This window comes from Nelumbo nucifera, chromosome 3 (assembly GCF_055504915.1).
Source record: "Nelumbo nucifera cultivar China Antique chromosome 3, China Antique-T2T, whole genome shotgun sequence".
NCBI classification, from domain to species: domain Eukaryota; kingdom Viridiplantae; phylum Streptophyta; class Magnoliopsida; order Proteales; family Nelumbonaceae; genus Nelumbo; species Nelumbo nucifera.
Window position 1 is genome coordinate 30,860,153 of NC_142651.1, and position 17,050 is coordinate 30,877,202.

Consider the following 17,050-nt stretch of genomic DNA (forward strand, 5'->3'; position numbering starts at 1 on the left):
TATGAGTCATTTTCAAGTTTGGATTCATGAAAATCATTTGAATTAACCTTTTTCTTTCTTGGACTCAAAATTGGTTCTAAAAATTGATTCTTTGAGCTAGAAAATTTAGTTTCAAAAAAGAATCACTTTTCACTCGAAACTCATTCTTCAAATAATGATCTTCGGGGCAGAATTTTAAACAAGCATAGTCTTAGTTGTCATAATTGCATGGATTTTATTAATTGATTATTAAAATTTATATATTTATAAATATCAATAAGCTTGCTGACTGGTAGTCAGTAGAATACAAACATAATATTTGGTTCTGGTCCTTCTGGATACAGCACTTGTATTTTTTTTTCCTCCTTTTTTTCTAGGAGAATAGAGCAGATGTTGTCACTGACATTTGATACATTTACAAACAGATAGCTGCACTCACATGCTTCAAAAACCAAGGTTCAGCTTCAATAAATTTGGTTTGAGCCTTCCAGGTAACATAATACTGACCAGTTCCAACCAGCAGACTTGCTCTGGATGGAAAAGATCAAATAACTCTCATTTCTACCAGTCTGCTTTCAAAATTTTCTATTTTAACATACATGAAAACCGCACACGAGGTGCAGGTATGTAGTCAGTTACAAATTAAACTCTTGTATTCCAGAAGTATTAGCTTTTTCAACTGTAAAATAGAAAGACACTATCACTCCACCTTCATGGTAAACCATGAACCTTTTGGGTTGTAAACACTACATTATTACTGCTCTAAGTGGAATTCCATCCTTTCAAAGCATAGGATATAAAAGATTATGCATTCATATGGTTTGCATTCTCTATCTGTTTCTTCTATTTTAGTTACCGCATACAAATCAATTCACTAAAACAATAATTAAACATCCATATCTCCATTCAACAATAACACCTATTTCCTCAGTAAATAACTGCAGTATTAGGTCTGCTTTCTCATCACAAAATCCACCAACATCACTCACCCTAAAACAAGTGTTGCATGGATTCTCCTAAATGGATGACAGACACGGACAGGCATTGTACGTCCATTGTCCAAGACTTCCTGGATTCTTGAGGATACTTCCATATAAATTCCATATCTTTTAGCTTTTTCTTCTCCGTTTTTCTTTCATTTTCATATAACATGTTACTTAGTAACAAAAACAGCACTTTAGCTCTCTTTTCTGCAGGTATTTAATGTTAGGATTCAAAAAACATGAACTATTTTAATAGTATATACTTTTCCATTGACATGTCTGCTAGTTCATGTTTTCTCATACTCTTGGACTCTCCCATGTCCATGTTCATGGAAAGCTGCCTCTAACCTAATATGAACAATGTCATACAAACCCCTCAATCCCCTATCCAAACCAATGCTAAATAATCTCTGTTCCCATTTAAATAGAAGCCTCCATTCCTGTTACATCGACTACACAGATATTAGATCACTATTTTCACACATTATGCATATTGTTCAAATGGTTAATTGGAGTTGTGAAAGGCTCCGGGTTGTCCACAATCAATGGCTCCCAATTCTCTCTGCATATTGTTCAAATGGTTAATTGGAGTTGTGAAAGGCTCCAGGTTGTCCACAATCAATGGCTCCCAATTCTCTCTGCATACTGCACAGCTTTATACTCTTGTAATTTTCTTTCGCTTATCAAATGCTCCGAGTACAACGTAAATTAAAGAGCAAACAGTCTAAAACACAATTTAAGAAAGAAAGAAAGATTTCTCTATTCATTCACAACAAAACATAGAACAAATTGGGGGCTCAACTAATGGGCATTTGACACTAAAAGCGAGCAAAGAACATTGATGGGTCACAAATTCACAGTACCTTTCTCTTTCTGATCTCATAATACAAAACCCTTCAAGTAATCAGGGTCCCGCTTCGCCCGCTCCTGAAACTTCTTGAACCATCGATCTAATATGTCCATTGGAACGACCAGGCGGCTTCCATCAACACCGCAGAAGGACTGCATAAAGTTAAAAAGATTCTCACCAACCTTGAGCGCCAAGTGCTCGACCCGCTTCTGAGCGGTGACATCAAGAGAAGGGAGAGACGCCAAGTCCTCGACGGAGACACCAATCTTGGCGGAAAGAGGGGCGGAATCCGGAGAGGTGAGCTGCAACTGGCCACCGGGCTCTGGCCAGGGAAGCGAGAGAACGGCGGAGGGACGGGAAACGGAGACGGCACCGCAGAAGAGGAAAGGAGAGCCGGGTGACTGGATATAGACGGCTAGGGCTTTGTCGGGAGGGAGAGTGAAGCCGTTGAGTAGGAAGATACACATATCGCGAATCTGATCGTACGCCTCCCCTGCGCTTGATAGAAGAAGACGGAGGGTTAATATAATGAAGGAGGAGGCTAAGATAAGGCGGGGGATGGGGTGAGAGGAAGTGTGCTTACCGACGAAGGTATTCATGTCGAGGACCCAATGAGTAGTGTCGATTTGGGTGAAGGTGGAGATGTCCATCGGAAAGCTCCGGTTCGGAAACAACACACCGAACATCGTTTGAGAGAGAGAGAGAGAGACGGTGACTCTGTGTCTGTGAGAGCGAGAGAGTGTATCAGCGCGTCTGAGATGGCTTGTAGACTTGACACTTGAGAGTGGTTTAATGAAAGTTATTTCTTGCTTTTTTATATTTAATTAATTAAAAAGTAGCAGAAAGGCAGCACGGGCAAATGGGAAAACAAGGAAATAATTTTGAACAATTATTTATTGAATAATTGGGAGATTAAAAATGAAGGAAAAGGTTAATATAATTTTCAATTAAAAATCTAACTTCAGAAATTTACACTAATTCTGTGCTACTTCATTCTTTGGGATAAATAGCTCAATTTAATCATACTTGTTAAAGAATGGATACAGAGAGAGCCCTTTAAGTTTAAAATTCCAATAAAGTTGGAGATGACTCAATAATAAGACCATGTGCAAACAATTTTTTACAATTAAAAAAAAAAACTAAAAGCATAGATGGTTATTAATTATCGGCCAATTCAGGATGACAAACTTGTTTATGTGATACTTTTGGCAACATCAATTGGATACAATTTTTATGGAAAATTGAGAAGTGAGAAGTGTGAGCCTTGGTCACTTGATCATTATTTTTACGCTAAAACTAAATTGATCAACCAAAATAGAGTACGAACAATTATTTCAAGCAAAAAGAATCTCACGTATCTGTAGTCTTTGTTCTTCTATAGTGTGTTCTTTTCTGGTTTTCAAATGTTAGGGTTTTTGCTCTTTATAGTTCTTTTCGTGTTATTTAGGGTTTCACTTCAAGAAATCCTCTTTTACCATCTTCGGTTTGTGAAGCAATGGCCAATTCATTTCAGTACTTGATGCGATGCAATCTTGTTGTTCCTAGTTGGAGATGATTTAGCTTCCAGTAGATGATGGACTTGGCTAATCTGCATAGAGAGAATTAGAGAACTCGGGGGTGCTTACCCGGCGAGGTCGCTCCAATGCTTAAGTCAGTAATTTGCGAACTGATGGTAGTTTAGAAAGCAAGAGAGATAGTGAGCAGAGATTACATGTACCTTGCCCCCGAAGGGTTGGGGTCTTTATATACTGGAGTCCTCGCGAGTTTTTCGGAGTGGTTCCGGGATTCTTGTCGTGATGAGGCCCGTATCTGTATTAGCAGGAGATAACGCTGCTAGCCAATAAGGCTTTTCGCTTCCGCCTGATTCGGACGGGGGAGATAAGGTTGGCAATTATGAGGCATGATCTCGTAAAGCGTGGAATCTTGTGGTGAGATCTTTAGGGTTATCATGCAGAGGTCGGTCAATATCACCTGAGCTAGTGCCCCTTGGATCCGACCTGGTATGAATGCTGAAGTGCCTTGTAACCGAAGTGATCTTGATGCAATTGTGTTCCGAAGTGAACTTGTCTCGAGGTGGACTTGCTTCCGAGGTGGACTTGCCCCGAGGTGGTTCAATCATCCGAGCTTGGTCCGTTGTAGACTAGATACGTCGGAATGAGCTGTCATCCTGTCAGTTAGGTCATGTCCACGTGCCCCTCTATTACTAGGTCAGGCCAAATCACCCTACATCAATTGCCCCCCACTCCCTGGGCCAGGGGTTCTGACCTGGTGCAAGGAGTTCATGACGAGCCAAGTGGATTTGGTCCGAGGACCGGGCAGCTAGTTAGATGAATCACGGGTCGAACTTGTTCGACCACCTGGCTCAACCAGGAAAACCCAGGTCGCGTCTGGCTTACGTGCGGACGTCACACGATTTGTAAACTCTGTGGACGTCAAAAAATGCGGTAAACCGTTTTCACCCTCGAGGGTTGCGCAACTGGTTTTCCTAGGAGCCATTGGATTGCTTCGATCTCGACCGTTAGTTCTCGGACATAGCGGCTATAAATAGGGGGTCCGCAACTCATTTTTCTCGCCACGAATTCTACGATTGAGCTCTCCCAAGGACGCATTGGAGTTTGCCAGCTCGGTCTTCTTTCTGTTTTCCACTTCGTTCTTTCCTTTCGGTGAGTCCCCATTCCTTAGCTTTTTCCTGCTTTCCGATTATGTCGAGTTCTAGCATAGATAGGCTTGTAGATAGTGTTAGCGAGGTGGAGGGTGCTGTTGTTCCTGCCGGGGAAGTCAGCCCACAGCAAGGTGCCTCCCCTCTCCGGTCTTTAGAGGGAACCTCTAACCCCGAAGTTGAGCCATCTTGGCTCGGGGAGACCGAAGCTCAGGAAGAGGGTCCATCCTCCAGGTCGGGGGCCCCAACTTCTTCCCGAAGTCGGGATCCTGATGACTTCGGGCCTTCCAAACTGTTTTCAGACATACTGCTGTACTTAGTGTCCCGCTATCGTCTCCCCGATAGCTCAGTCTTCAACATACCCTTAGGTTAGTACCCTTGGGCTCATGATCACAATGAGCTCGCCATTTTTTAGGAGCAGCTCGCGGCAGGGCTGCACTTCCAACTCCACCCTTTCCTAATAGAAGTAGTTAAGTTTTACAACATCACCATTGACCAATTTCATCTAAACTCTATTTGGAATATCGTTGGCACTATTTCTTTGTTCCACTCCTACGGCCGACCCCTATACCCTTGGGCTCATGATCACAATGAGCTCGCCATTTTTTAGGAGCAACTCGCGGCAGGGCTGCACTTCCCACTCCACCCTTTCTTAATAGAAGTAGTTAAGTTTTACAACATCACCATTGACCAGTTTCATCTAAACTCTATTTGGAATATCGTTGGCACTATTTCTTTGTTCCACTCCTACGGCCGACCCCTAACCCTGGACGTCTTCAGCTCGATTTGTGCGATCAAGCGAAACTCGGCCTGTCTACGCGGGGACATCAGACAGATCTACTACATCTCTCCTAGGCTCAGATTCAATATCTTGCATGGCTGCCCGAACAAGGTTCCAGCCTAGAAAAGGCGATACTTCATCGCTCGTAACCCAGAAGGGTGGTCTTTCCCAACCCACTGGAGGGTGGCTACTCAGGACCCCGGGGTGAGCTTGGACAAAGAGACTAGGGCGGTGATCAATTCATGGAGGGACCTCGGGCTTGAGATGAAAAACTTCTTGGCCGAGGACGCGCTGGTGCGAGCTAGTTTGAGCCCTCCTGGTAGGTTTCCTTTCGGATATTTGCTTAAAATACCCTTTAAGTTTTTTGACTAACTGTTTGTTTTTTGCAATTACAATGCCAGAGGTTGATGCGGAGAGCCTCCTGATGAGCTCCCGGAGGGGGAAAAAGTGGAAGGCCACGAAGAGACTTCGCCGGGAAGTCAGGCCTTCAACGTCTGGAGCAACCGAGGCCTTGGCCGTGGAGCCGATCTCCACTGAGCCCCCCAGGGAGGAGGCCCGACCTGCGGACCCCGAAGTGGTCACAAAGGAGGGTCGCAAGGAGGAAGCTTGTCCTCAGGAACCAGAGGACGTATCAACTTCAGAGGGGCCCGTTGTCGAGCCAGAGAGCGCCCCTGCGAGCGAGAAAGAGAGCATCTTGGACCACATAACCATGGTGCATAAGAGCAAGGATGCTATCTTTTTGCGCGAGGTCGCATGATGGGATGATATGTCTCCAGCCCGGCTCTTGGGAATGGCTTCCCACCACTGCATGGTGGTAAGTGTTCTGCCTTCAGTTCCTCTCTCTCTCTCTCTTTTTTTTTACTTACCTCGATTTTCTTTTGATAGGTCAATTCTGCCATTCACGCATTGGCTTGCCAGTTCGCGATTCACCCATCGGAAGCTCGAGACACCAAGGCGGAGGTATGGAAGCTCCATCGCGAGCTGGACCTAGCTCGGGGTGAGGTACTTCAGGCTAGAAAGGGAGCCGAATGCTAGAAGCATCTGATTTTGGATCAGGAGGGGCAGATCTCCTCGCTGACCGAGGAGAATGCTAAGCACAAGGATCTGATTTCAGTGATGACCGAGGAGAATGCGAAGCAAAAGGAGCTGATCGCAACAATGACCGAGGAGAAGGCGCAACTTCAACGAGAAGTCGAAAATCTTGAAGCAATGGTCCAAGAGCGTACTCAGATCTTCGAGACAGCCATCGAGGAGGCGCGGCCAGAAGAGAGGAACCAAGCCATTGAACGTTTCAAGGAGTCCTCGGAGTTTTGCGCTCTCCAAGTCAAATATGACTCAAGCTCCTACCGCTCTGGGTTCAAGCTGTGCAGGTATCTGGTTCGGCAGAAGTTTCCCGATCTCGACCTTGGTGCCATCACGATGTTGGGCTTAGCTCCTGGAGTGGCCAGGGCAGCAAACGAGGAGCCCAACTCGTCAGAGGAGGAGAGTGATGACGAGGTCGAAGTAGTGGACCCCTCGGATGTGGCTGGCAGTCCTCCCGCCTAAGAGTTTTTTCTTCTTTTCTCTTCCTTTTTGAATCATGGATGTACACCCCGAAGCCACTAAGCTCGGGTCACAATGAGACCTTTGTACTTAAAATCTTTTCATCAATGAAATAAAAACGTTTTTACTAATCCTTGTGTAAAAATATTCTAAGTGTGAGTGACTGCCGATCTAGGCAACGAATGTATAGGTTACCCGAATTGTCGAGCTACCGAGCTGGACAATAAGTAAGGATAACCAAAAATAAAATTTTTCTAAGTGGAGATTACCCCGAATTGTCTGCCTAGACTACTAGTAGGAGCAACTTCACGTAATGTACACCGAGGTGGGCGGCATTACAGGGTATATACCCATCCTATCTGCCCACGGGCTACTCATTTAGATGTTGGTTGTCCCTAACGGGCCCAACCTATTGTTATATGCCGAAGTGGACTAGACATCATAGGGCTTATACTCGAGCTGTCTATGCCTTAGGCATTTGAGGTACTTTGCCTATGCCGAAGAGGCGAGTAGGACTTATATGCCCATGCCGAAGAGGCGACTGGGACTTATATGGTGACGAGTCTGTCAATTCAATACTTTAGCCCTTAGGCCTTGGGGGCGACTTATTGTCCACCCTTCTTGATCCTGCCCATGCCGAAGAGGTGACTGGGGCTTGTATAATGCCGAGGTCTTTTATCAGCTCAACATTTTTAGTCCTTAGACTTTTGGGAGTGACTTACAGTCCGCTCTCTAGTTAGACGATCACAGGTAGTACCACCTTAGATTGCCGACGTTCCACGCCCGAGGCACCTGTTTTCCTTCTAAGGTTTCGAGCTCGTACGTACCTTTTCCGAGCACCCACTTTACTCGATAGGGTCCTTCTCAATTCGGTCGGAGCTTACCAACACCTGGCTCAGGCACCATGACTTTACGAAGAATCAGGTCTCCAACGCGGAAGTTCCGCTTCTTGACTCTGGCGTTATAGTACCGAGCCACTCTCTGCTAGTAGGTCGTGGTCCGGATGTATGCGAGGTCCCGTACCTCTTCAACTAAGTTGAGGTTGGTGTGTAGCTCGTCATCGTTTGCCTCTTCATCGTATGCCTCCAGGTGTAGCGTAGGCACCTCGATCTCGGCTGGGATCACTGCCTTCGTGCCGTAGGTGAGGTTGAGGGGGGTTTCACCCATGGCGGTCTTCACAGTGGTTCGATAAGCCCATAGTACATTGGGCAGCTCGTCTACCCATAGTCCTTTATCTTGGGCTAAGCGTGCTTTCAGTGCACGGAGGATGGCCCTGTTCATGACTTCCGCTTGACCATTTGCTTGGGGGTGTGCCATCGAGGTGAAATTCTGTTGTATCCGCATCTGGCTACACCAATTCTGAAACTTGATGTCCTCGAATTGCTTGCCGTTGTTAGAGATAAGCACTCGAGGTAGTTCGAAGCGGCACACTATGCTCCTCCAAAAGAAGTTTTGCACGCTTTGTGTTGTGGTCGTCGCAAGAGGTTCGGCCTCCACCCACTTTATGAAGTAGTCCACTGCTACCACTAAGAATCTCCTCTGTCCTATCGCTGGCGGGAATGGTCCAAGGATGTCAATTCCCCACTGCGCGAAGGGTCATGGGCTAGTGAGATAGTTCAGGTCAGCAGCAGGCTGGTGGTGGACGTTGGCGTGCCTTTGACACTTGTCGCATCTTTTGACGAGATCAAGCGCATCTGCCTTCATCGTTGGCTAGTAGTAACCCTGTCGTAGCGCTTTCTGGGTGAGAGCCCTGCCCCTCAAGTGTCCGCCACACAGACCTTCATGAGTGTTGTGGAGAACGAGCTCGGCTTCTGAGAGTCGCAAGCAGCGCAAGTAGGGGAGCTTGTATGATCTTCGGTACAGCCATCCGTCTATTATGACATACTTGGTTGCCTGTCGCTCTACCCTTCTAGTTGCGTTGCGATCTGTAGGGAGGGTCCCGTGAAGCATGTAGTTCGCGAGTGGATCGATCCAACTTGGCTCTGCTTGTGCAACAAGAGCGATCTCTTCTACCCCCCCCCCTCGAGAATGCTAGGCCGAGGCAGATTCTCTATGTACACGGTCCTCATGGTGTTGTCGCTTATGCTGGCTAACCGGGACAAGGCATCGGCCTCAGTGTTCTCGGACCTCGGGATCTACCTGATGAAGTAGGACTGGAAATCGCACAGAGCTTCTCTAACCTTGGCTAAGTAGGCGACCATAATTGGCTCGCGAGCTTCATATTCACCAGTGACCTGGTTGACCATGAGCTGGGAGTCACTGCAGCTAACGATGTGCTTGGCTCTTACGTCATTCTCTAAAGCAAGCCCGACTATCAATGCTTTGTACTCCGCTTCATTATTGGATGCGATGAACTCGAACCGAAGCGCATACTCAAGCTTCACTCTGCTTGGCTCGTATAGAATGATACCAGCTCTGCTACCTTACTGATTTGACAAGCCGCCTACATGGAGGATCTAGGGCTCCTCATCCCAAGTTGGTGTTGCTCTGATTAGGGGAGGTGCCGCACTGGTTGAAGCTTCACTTCTGTGCAAGGGCTCAATCAATTCAGGGACTGTAGTGCTGAAGGTACATTCCGTGACAAAGTCGGCTAAGGCTTGGGCCTTGATAGCTATTCGAGGCTCATACTGGATGTCGTATTCGTTGAGTTCAATGGCCCACTTTGTCAATCTACTGGAGACCTCAGGCTTGAGCAAGACTTGCCTAAGAGGTCTGTTGGTGAGGACGATGACAGTATGGGCTTAGAAGTACGGTTGAAGCTTCCGAGCTATGGTGACTAGCGCATATGTTAGCTTTTCAATCTTTGGATACCTTGTTTCTGCATCCTGCAAAACTTTACTAACATAGTAGATGGGTCGTTGAACCCAATCTACTTCTTTTATCAGTATCGAGCTGACTACCTCGTCACTCGCGGAGAGGTACAGCTTCGAAATATCTCCCTCCTCGAGTCGGGTCAGAACCGGGATACTGGTTAGGTACTTTTTGAGTTCGTTGAAAGCGAAATGGCACTCTTCGGTCCATTCAAAGTCCTTGCTCTTTTTAATTGCCTTGAAGAAAGGCAAGCAGCGGTCTGCCGATTTAGACATGAAGCGGCTCAGAGCGGCTATACGACCGTTCAACCTCTGAACCTCCTTCAATTTACGGGGCGGTCTCATATCTAGGATGGCTTTGATTTTGTCAGGATTGACTTCGATGCCATGTCGGTTAACGATGTAACCCAGGAATTTACCCGAGGTGACACCGAAGACACATTTATTAGGGTTTAACTTCATGTTGTATTTTCTCAAAATTTCAAAAACACAATGTAAATCTTTTATTAAATCATTTGAAAACTGAGTTTTGATGACCATGTCATCTACATAGCATTCTACTTTTTTGCCGATTAGTGGTTCAAAGAGTCAGTTTACAAGTCTTTGGAATGTTGCCCTGGCGTTTTTCAGTCCAAAGGGCATGACCTTGTAACAGTACAGGCCTAATTCGGTTTTGAAGGCCGTTTTTTCTTCATCAGTAGGGTCCATCTTGATCTGGTTGTAGCCTAAGTATGCATCCAGAAAACTCAGCAACTCATGCCCTGAGGTCGTGTCCACCAGACGGTCGATCTTGGGAAGTGGGAAGCAGTCCTTCGGCCAAGCTCGATTCAGGTCGGTATAGTTGACGCACATGCGCCATTTACCGTTGGCCTTTTTTACTAGAACGGGGTTAGCCACCCAGCTCGGGTAATGGACCTCCCTGATGAAATTGGCTGCGAGAAGCTTCCCAACTTCCTCATCGACTGCTCTCCAGCGCTATGGAGCTAGGTTGCGTTTCTTTTGTCTAACGGACCTAACTACAGGATCAATGTTCAACTTGTGAGTTATTATTTTAGCATCTATGCTGGGTATCTCTACCGCGGACCATGCAAACACATTTAAATTTTCAAGTAAGAAACTTACAAGCTGAGAACGCAGAGGCTCCTCAATCGATGCGCCGATTTGGAGAGTCCTGGCTAGATCTTTTGTCAAAATGGGTATAGGGACCACCGTCTCTTCTATTGGTGAAACTCGCTCCTCAGTGTACTCCGTAGGTCACTCTAGCTTGAGGTCATTTGCTACCTTGGCTTTCCCTTTGAGGGTGGTGACATAGCATTTATGAGACTCGAGCCGGTCACCTCGCGCTACCCCTACTCCGAAGTCCGTAGGGAACTTCATGGCCAAATAATAGGTGAACACCACTGTGCGAAGAGCGTAGGTGATAGGCCGACCTATAACAGCATTGTACGAGGAGGGAGTTGCGACCACTAGAAAAGTGTGGTTGAACCTCGCAATACGTACCGACCTCTACAAGTATTGAAATTCGCCCTAGAGGCTTGACTTCCTCTCCACTGAAGCCTACCAGAGGAGTGTTCGTGGGCTTGATGTCGCTTTCTTGGAGCTGCAGCTTGTCGAACGCGTCCTTGAACAGTATGTCTGCCGAGCTGCCTGAATCGACCAGGACGCGCTTCACTTCGAAGTCGTTGATTCTCATTTTTATGACGAGCGTGTCATCATGGGGGTACTGGATCCCGCACGTCATCTTCAGTGAAGAATAGGGGCTCTTCTAACCTTGGCCGCATCGGGGGGTTCTGCTCTTCTCTTTATAACTCACGAGCCGATGTTTTCGTTGCGGCTAATGTGCAGCCCGCGACAATTGACCCGTTGGTGATCATGTGAATTATCCCTCGAACCGGTCTTTCATCGGGCAGCTGTCTCTATGGCTGCTCGCTCTGCGTGTTGCTGGTCTCGGGAGCATCTCTCCCTTGCTCCCCCTGCCGATCTGTTTGACTTTTATTTTCTTTTAATACAAAATTTTTTAGGTATCCACGACGGATGAGTTCTTCGATCTCATCACGGAGGTTTTTACAGTTCTCAGTGCTATGACCGTGGTCTCTACGAAAATGACAGTATACATTTCTATTTCTAGTATTCGGATCCCCTCTCATCCGAGGTGGCCACTTCACATAGGAGGCGTCCTTGATCGCCGTAAGATATTCTCCTCGCTTCGCATTCAAGGGCGTGTAGTTCATCCTTTCAACTAGGGGAGTTCGGAAATGCTGATCCGATTTACTCCCTCCTCTAGCTGGTTCATCCTTCTTCCGTATATTATCCTTGTTGGTTGAGGTTTCCCCTTCTCTTTTCCTTTTTTCTGGTGGATTCTTGCTTTTTTGGTTCATCTCTTCTTCTGTTTCGATGAACTGGTCAACGAGCTTGAGAAACTTTGTGACATCTTTAGGCTTGTTGGTAACCACGTGGCACTTGAACTCTTTGTGGGTGATGCCTCTTTTTGCAGCTGTGAGTCTCACGGTGGGATCTAGGTCAGGGATCTGCAAGCATGCATCGTTGAAACGCTTGATATAGCTCCGGATTGATTCTCCCTCCCTCTGGACTATGCTGAGGAGGCTTTCTTGGGACCTTGGGCACCTCTTGCTAGTGATGAAGTGCGAGGTGAAGATTTGCACGAACTGCGCCCAACTTTTAATTGTCCCGGGTGCGAGGATTTTGTACCATGTGCGAGCTACTCTCTTAAAGGTTGTGGAGATGGCAACGCACATGCAGGGTTCATCAGCCCCGGCTAGGTGCATTTGTGATTGGAAAGAATCCACATGGTCATTTGGGTCGAATGACCAGTCGTACTTGTCCAAGGGAGGTACCTTGAAGTCTTTGGGCATCGGGATGGCCAGGAGCTCGGGGGATAAAGGAGACGGCACGGAGAGGAGCGGAGTGGTCTTCACGGTTCCCGAGCTCGCCTCTTCTTTGCCTTTAGCCTGTTTGGGCTGACTTTGAACTGTAGCTTGGCGAACCTTATGACGCCACTTCTACTGCTTCTTTACTGGCTCTGCATTAGTGCTGCTAGCTTCTGTGTTGTCAAGCATTGTTCTGGTAGGGAGCTGCTTGGACTACTGGCAGCGGCTGCTGTGGACTGAGGGGCCTTCAAACTGTGAAGGCCGAGGTGAAGCGGCTCTGGTGGGCTGAGTGTCTCCTGACCTATTCACTTGCTGCGAGGCGGGAGGAGTGATTTGTCTCTCCCTCTTGTCGCAGGATGAGACCTGACTCCCAAGAGGGTTCTGGATCTGGGAGGTCTCCCCCCGGCGAGGAGGGCGTTCTTTCTGGCAGCGAGGCTTGACTTGTGTCGCCGGATGCCGAGGTGGAACCGGCTATTGATTCTGTGGAAGTGGAGGGAACTGCTGATGGTATTGTTGCTGGTAAAAGTGATGCAGGACCTACTGCTGGTACATCTAAAACTATTGGACCTATTGCATTTGGGTTTGCATAGCCCACACGCAGTGTACCAGGTCGTCAAGTTGATTTTGTCCGACTTCCGAGGGAATTTCAAAAGGTTCAACAAAGGTTGCACCCATCGTAAAAGGGAGTGGGGCATTCACTGGTGCAATGACTTGTGGCACGTTCAGTGTCGGAATCCCATCTGCAGAGAGAGGCACAGTGAATTGTCCAATGCACACAGTTGGGACCTGGAGTTGCCCCCCGGAGACGCTCATGTCAGCGCTATGTTCGGCGTTACTGGAAGATGCCATGGAAGTTGAATCTGGAATGCTTGGTGAAAAAAGGCTTTTTGAAGCGTTCCCACAGATGGCACCAAATGATGCGACGCAATCTGCCTGCTCCTAGCTGGAGATGACTCGGCTTCCAGTAGACGACGGAGTTGGCTAATCTGCACAGAGAGAATCAGAGAACTCGGGGGTGCTTACCCGCCGAGGTCGCTCCGATGCTTAAGTCAGTAATTTGCAAGCTGATGGTAGTTTAGAAAGCAAGAGAGCTAGTGAGTAGAGATTACGCGTACCTTTGCCCCCGAAGGCTTGGGGTCTTTATATACTGAATTCCTCGTGGGTTTTTCGAAGTGGTTCCGGAATTCTTGCTGTTATGAGGCCCATATCCGTATTAGCAGGAGATAACGCTGCTAGCCGATAAGGCTTACCGCTTCCGCCTGATTCGGATGGGGGAGATAAGGCTGGCAATTACGAGGCATGCAGAGGTTGGTCAATATCACTCGAGCTAGTGCCCCTTGGATTCGACCTGGTACAAATGCCAAAGTGCCTTGTAACCAGAGTGATTTTGATGCAATTGTATTCCAAAGTGAACTTGTCCCGAGGTGGACTTACTTCCGAAGTGGATTTGCCCCGAGGTGATTCGGTCATCCGAGCTCGATCCGTTGTAGACTAGATACGTCGGAATGAACTTTCATCCTGTCAGTTAGGTCAGTTAGCCAAATCACCCTACATCAATACTCGTTGGCCAAAAACAGTTTCCATATGACGATCTCGGATGCTCCCTCGTTTATGGATCTCGTTCCAGAGTTGGTTGGCTCGTCCTTATCTCTTTGTCGTCTTCAATTTTATAATCATCATCATTGCAGCTTTGTCGAACTTCCAACAAAAGCTATCGAACAAGAGTCGAAGCGAAGAAGATAAGAGTCGACCTGAGAAGTAGAGGCGGAAGGTTTCGCATAGGTGGAGACAGACAAGAAAATAGTGGTTTTCGTTGAAAAATCCAGTGTCATCGTCAGGGGTTGGTCGGATGTGTCCGTGACCGATTTTGACGGGAAATTAGGGCTGAACTCCTCGGCCTCTTCTGCCATTGTAAAAACAATGAGGACGTACCGGAAAGCCGCCAAAGACATTACGACGGAGGCGAAGCCTGTGGGACATCTAAGGTGCGTTGTGAAGGCAACGATGGAGAAGAAGGTGAGAGGTCTAGGGAGTGAGGCAAAGTGGGAGGAGAACGACACGCTGGATGCAATGTGGAAATCGATCGCAGACAGACGGAATTCCGCGACACAATAGTTGAGGAAGAGTGACACTTGGGACATGCCACCTCGAGTGGTAGCCGAAGCAGAGTTGGAATCAATGGCAGCAGCTAAGGAAGTCGGAAACGTTCAACGACATAGCATCGTCGGCGTCATCGGCTTCATCTGGGTCGGATTCTTCCTGGAGGAGTGGGGGCTAAGGAAGGAAGGGGGAGAGCCGAGACTGGGAGAGAGTTAGAGAGGCGAAATCATGGCTCACATCTCTTTGTCTGTTAAGGAAGGAAGGAGTACGTGTCAAGTTAAATGGATCCTTGTGATTCGGAGGTTTGAAGAGAGAGAGGGGAGAGCGAGAATGGGAGAGACTGAGAGGCGAAATTGGGGCTCACGTCTCTGTATTTGTTAGACACAGCGCCTAGTAGGGGCTTGCTGGGGAAGAAGGAAGGGATCAGTACTATCAGTTTTTGAAAAACCGGTAATCAAAACCAGTCGTTTAACTGGTTGATTAATTCGATTAACCGTCGATTTGGTTCATCGGTTTGTCAATTTTTTAATTTTTATAATATATATTATAAAAATATATAAAATTATAAATTATAAATATATATAAAATATTATATTTTAATTAATAGATAATATATCATATATATATATATATATACATAGGAAAATTGTTTAAAACTCATCCTGAGTTTTCAGCACTTCTCTTAAACTCACCACAACTTTTCAAAATGTCTACAAGTCACCATGTCACTTGAACGTTAAACAAATAATAATTAGACATGAAAACAGGAAACTATAGAAATTGTAGAAAATACACCAAAAATTATAAAAAAACACAGAAATTGCAAATAAATAACAAAAAATACAAAAAAAATTATAGATTGTAGAAAATTGAAAAATGTAAAATGTAAAATGTAAAAAAAAAATTATAAAAAGTATTGAAAATTATAACAAAACACTAAAAAATATAAAAAAAAAATCAAAAATTAAAAAATACCCTTTTCCTCTAACTCGCCATCAAAGGGTAATTTGATCATGAAAAATGTTATTTATACTGATGTAGGCACCTCTGTTAAGAAGCATTCCAATCGATATCTGTCGGAAGATGGATCTCCGGTGCTGAATCTTCGTCGGCAATGCTCAAATCCGTATTGAATGAATTCCCCTTCTCTTCTCTTCCCTCTTTCCTTCTAACCCAATCCACTCAAAATCTAAAACCCTAACTATACAAACCGATAAAAAGAAAATCACAAAAAAAAAAAAAAAACTGGACCAAGTTGGGTGAACCAAATTAAACCAATGTAAACCCAACTTGCAGAACAAAACTGGACCAAGGTGGCCCACAACCGCTCTGAATGACCCGACCCATCAATTACTGGGTCCCGAGGATTGAAGCATGTGTCAGATATTAAGCGACTTTTCATCAATTGATAGGCCACTCTAAGCTATAATAAGACCTCTTTCTTTTTGGGTAAGAAAGGCACACCAAGACTTTTGTCCACAATAGTCCTACGTTCCCTGGAACATTGAAATAGTAAGATCATGTTTACATGGCCTAAACCTCTGATAACTATAGCCTCAAGTGTATTTGGTAGGGGAGAAAACCAAACTAAAGCTGTCAGCCAATGCTTCTCAATATTCCGGGTCAATCCGATAGACCCGAACTAATCCAAACCTATATATTATAGGACTAGATTGACATTTGTACTCGGAGCTATAGGTCAAGAAGGGTCCGGTTGTATTGGATTGGATTGGGCGCAATCCATGTTTGCACCATCTAAGGCATCAACCCAAACCCAACTCAACTCAAGTTTAGGTTAAACCCGAGAGACCACTGTTAAGGGATTTTTCGGAGGAGTTTACTGTTTATCTTCTTCTCCATCCGAAGGTGAACCAGCGGCGGCCGTTTTAGTTTCTCTCACCGGTAATCTCTCTTCTCCCATTATTTTTATCTTCTTCCCTCCCTCTTTACTTTCGCTTCTCTTTTTTCCTCCTCCATCGAGACTCGGTGGCATTTCGCCACTGTTCATCGTCCCTATCAGCGAGAATAGATAAGTTGCAGCGGCGCAACTTCCCTTCCATTCCCCACTCGATTCACAGAAACCCAACCTCTTCTGGTCCCATTTACTTCCCTTAGGCCGTTTTAGTTTCTCTCACCGGTAATCTCTCTTCTCCCATTCTTTCTATCATCTTCCCTCCCTCTTTACTTTCGCTTCTTTTTTTTCCTCCTCCATCGAGACTCAGTGGCATTTCTCCACTGTTCATCGTCCCTATCAGCGAGAATAGATAAGTTGCAGCGGCACAACTTCCCTTCCATTCCCCACTCGATTCGCCGAAACCCAAACTCTTCTGGTCCCATTTACTTCCCTTACTATTTTTTTTTCTCGCCCTAGTACCATTCCTCTGCCGTCCTAATCATCAGTAGAACTCCTACAACCTGTGAGGTCTATTGTTCGAACTGGGAAAATTCTCACCATTCG

At 46.1% G+C, this 17,050-nt stretch overlaps 1 protein-coding gene across 1 annotated transcript; it reads right to left on the reverse strand.

Annotated features, from left to right (window-relative positions):
• Window positions 1–1,616: 1,616 nt before the first annotated feature.
• On the reverse strand, window positions 1,617–2,600 carry LOC104586859 (hikeshi-like protein). Its single transcript, XM_010244266.3, has 2 exons — window positions 2,396–2,600; window positions 1,617–2,305 (listed from the first exon to the last, which is right to left on the reverse strand). The coding sequence occupies exons 1-2, from the start codon at window positions 2,496–2,498 to the stop codon at window positions 1,842–1,844; spliced, it is 567 nt and encodes a 188-aa protein (XP_010242568.1). The 5' UTR covers window positions 2,499–2,600; the 3' UTR covers window positions 1,617–1,841.
• Between the last annotated feature and the right edge of the window lie 14,450 nt (window positions 2,601–17,050).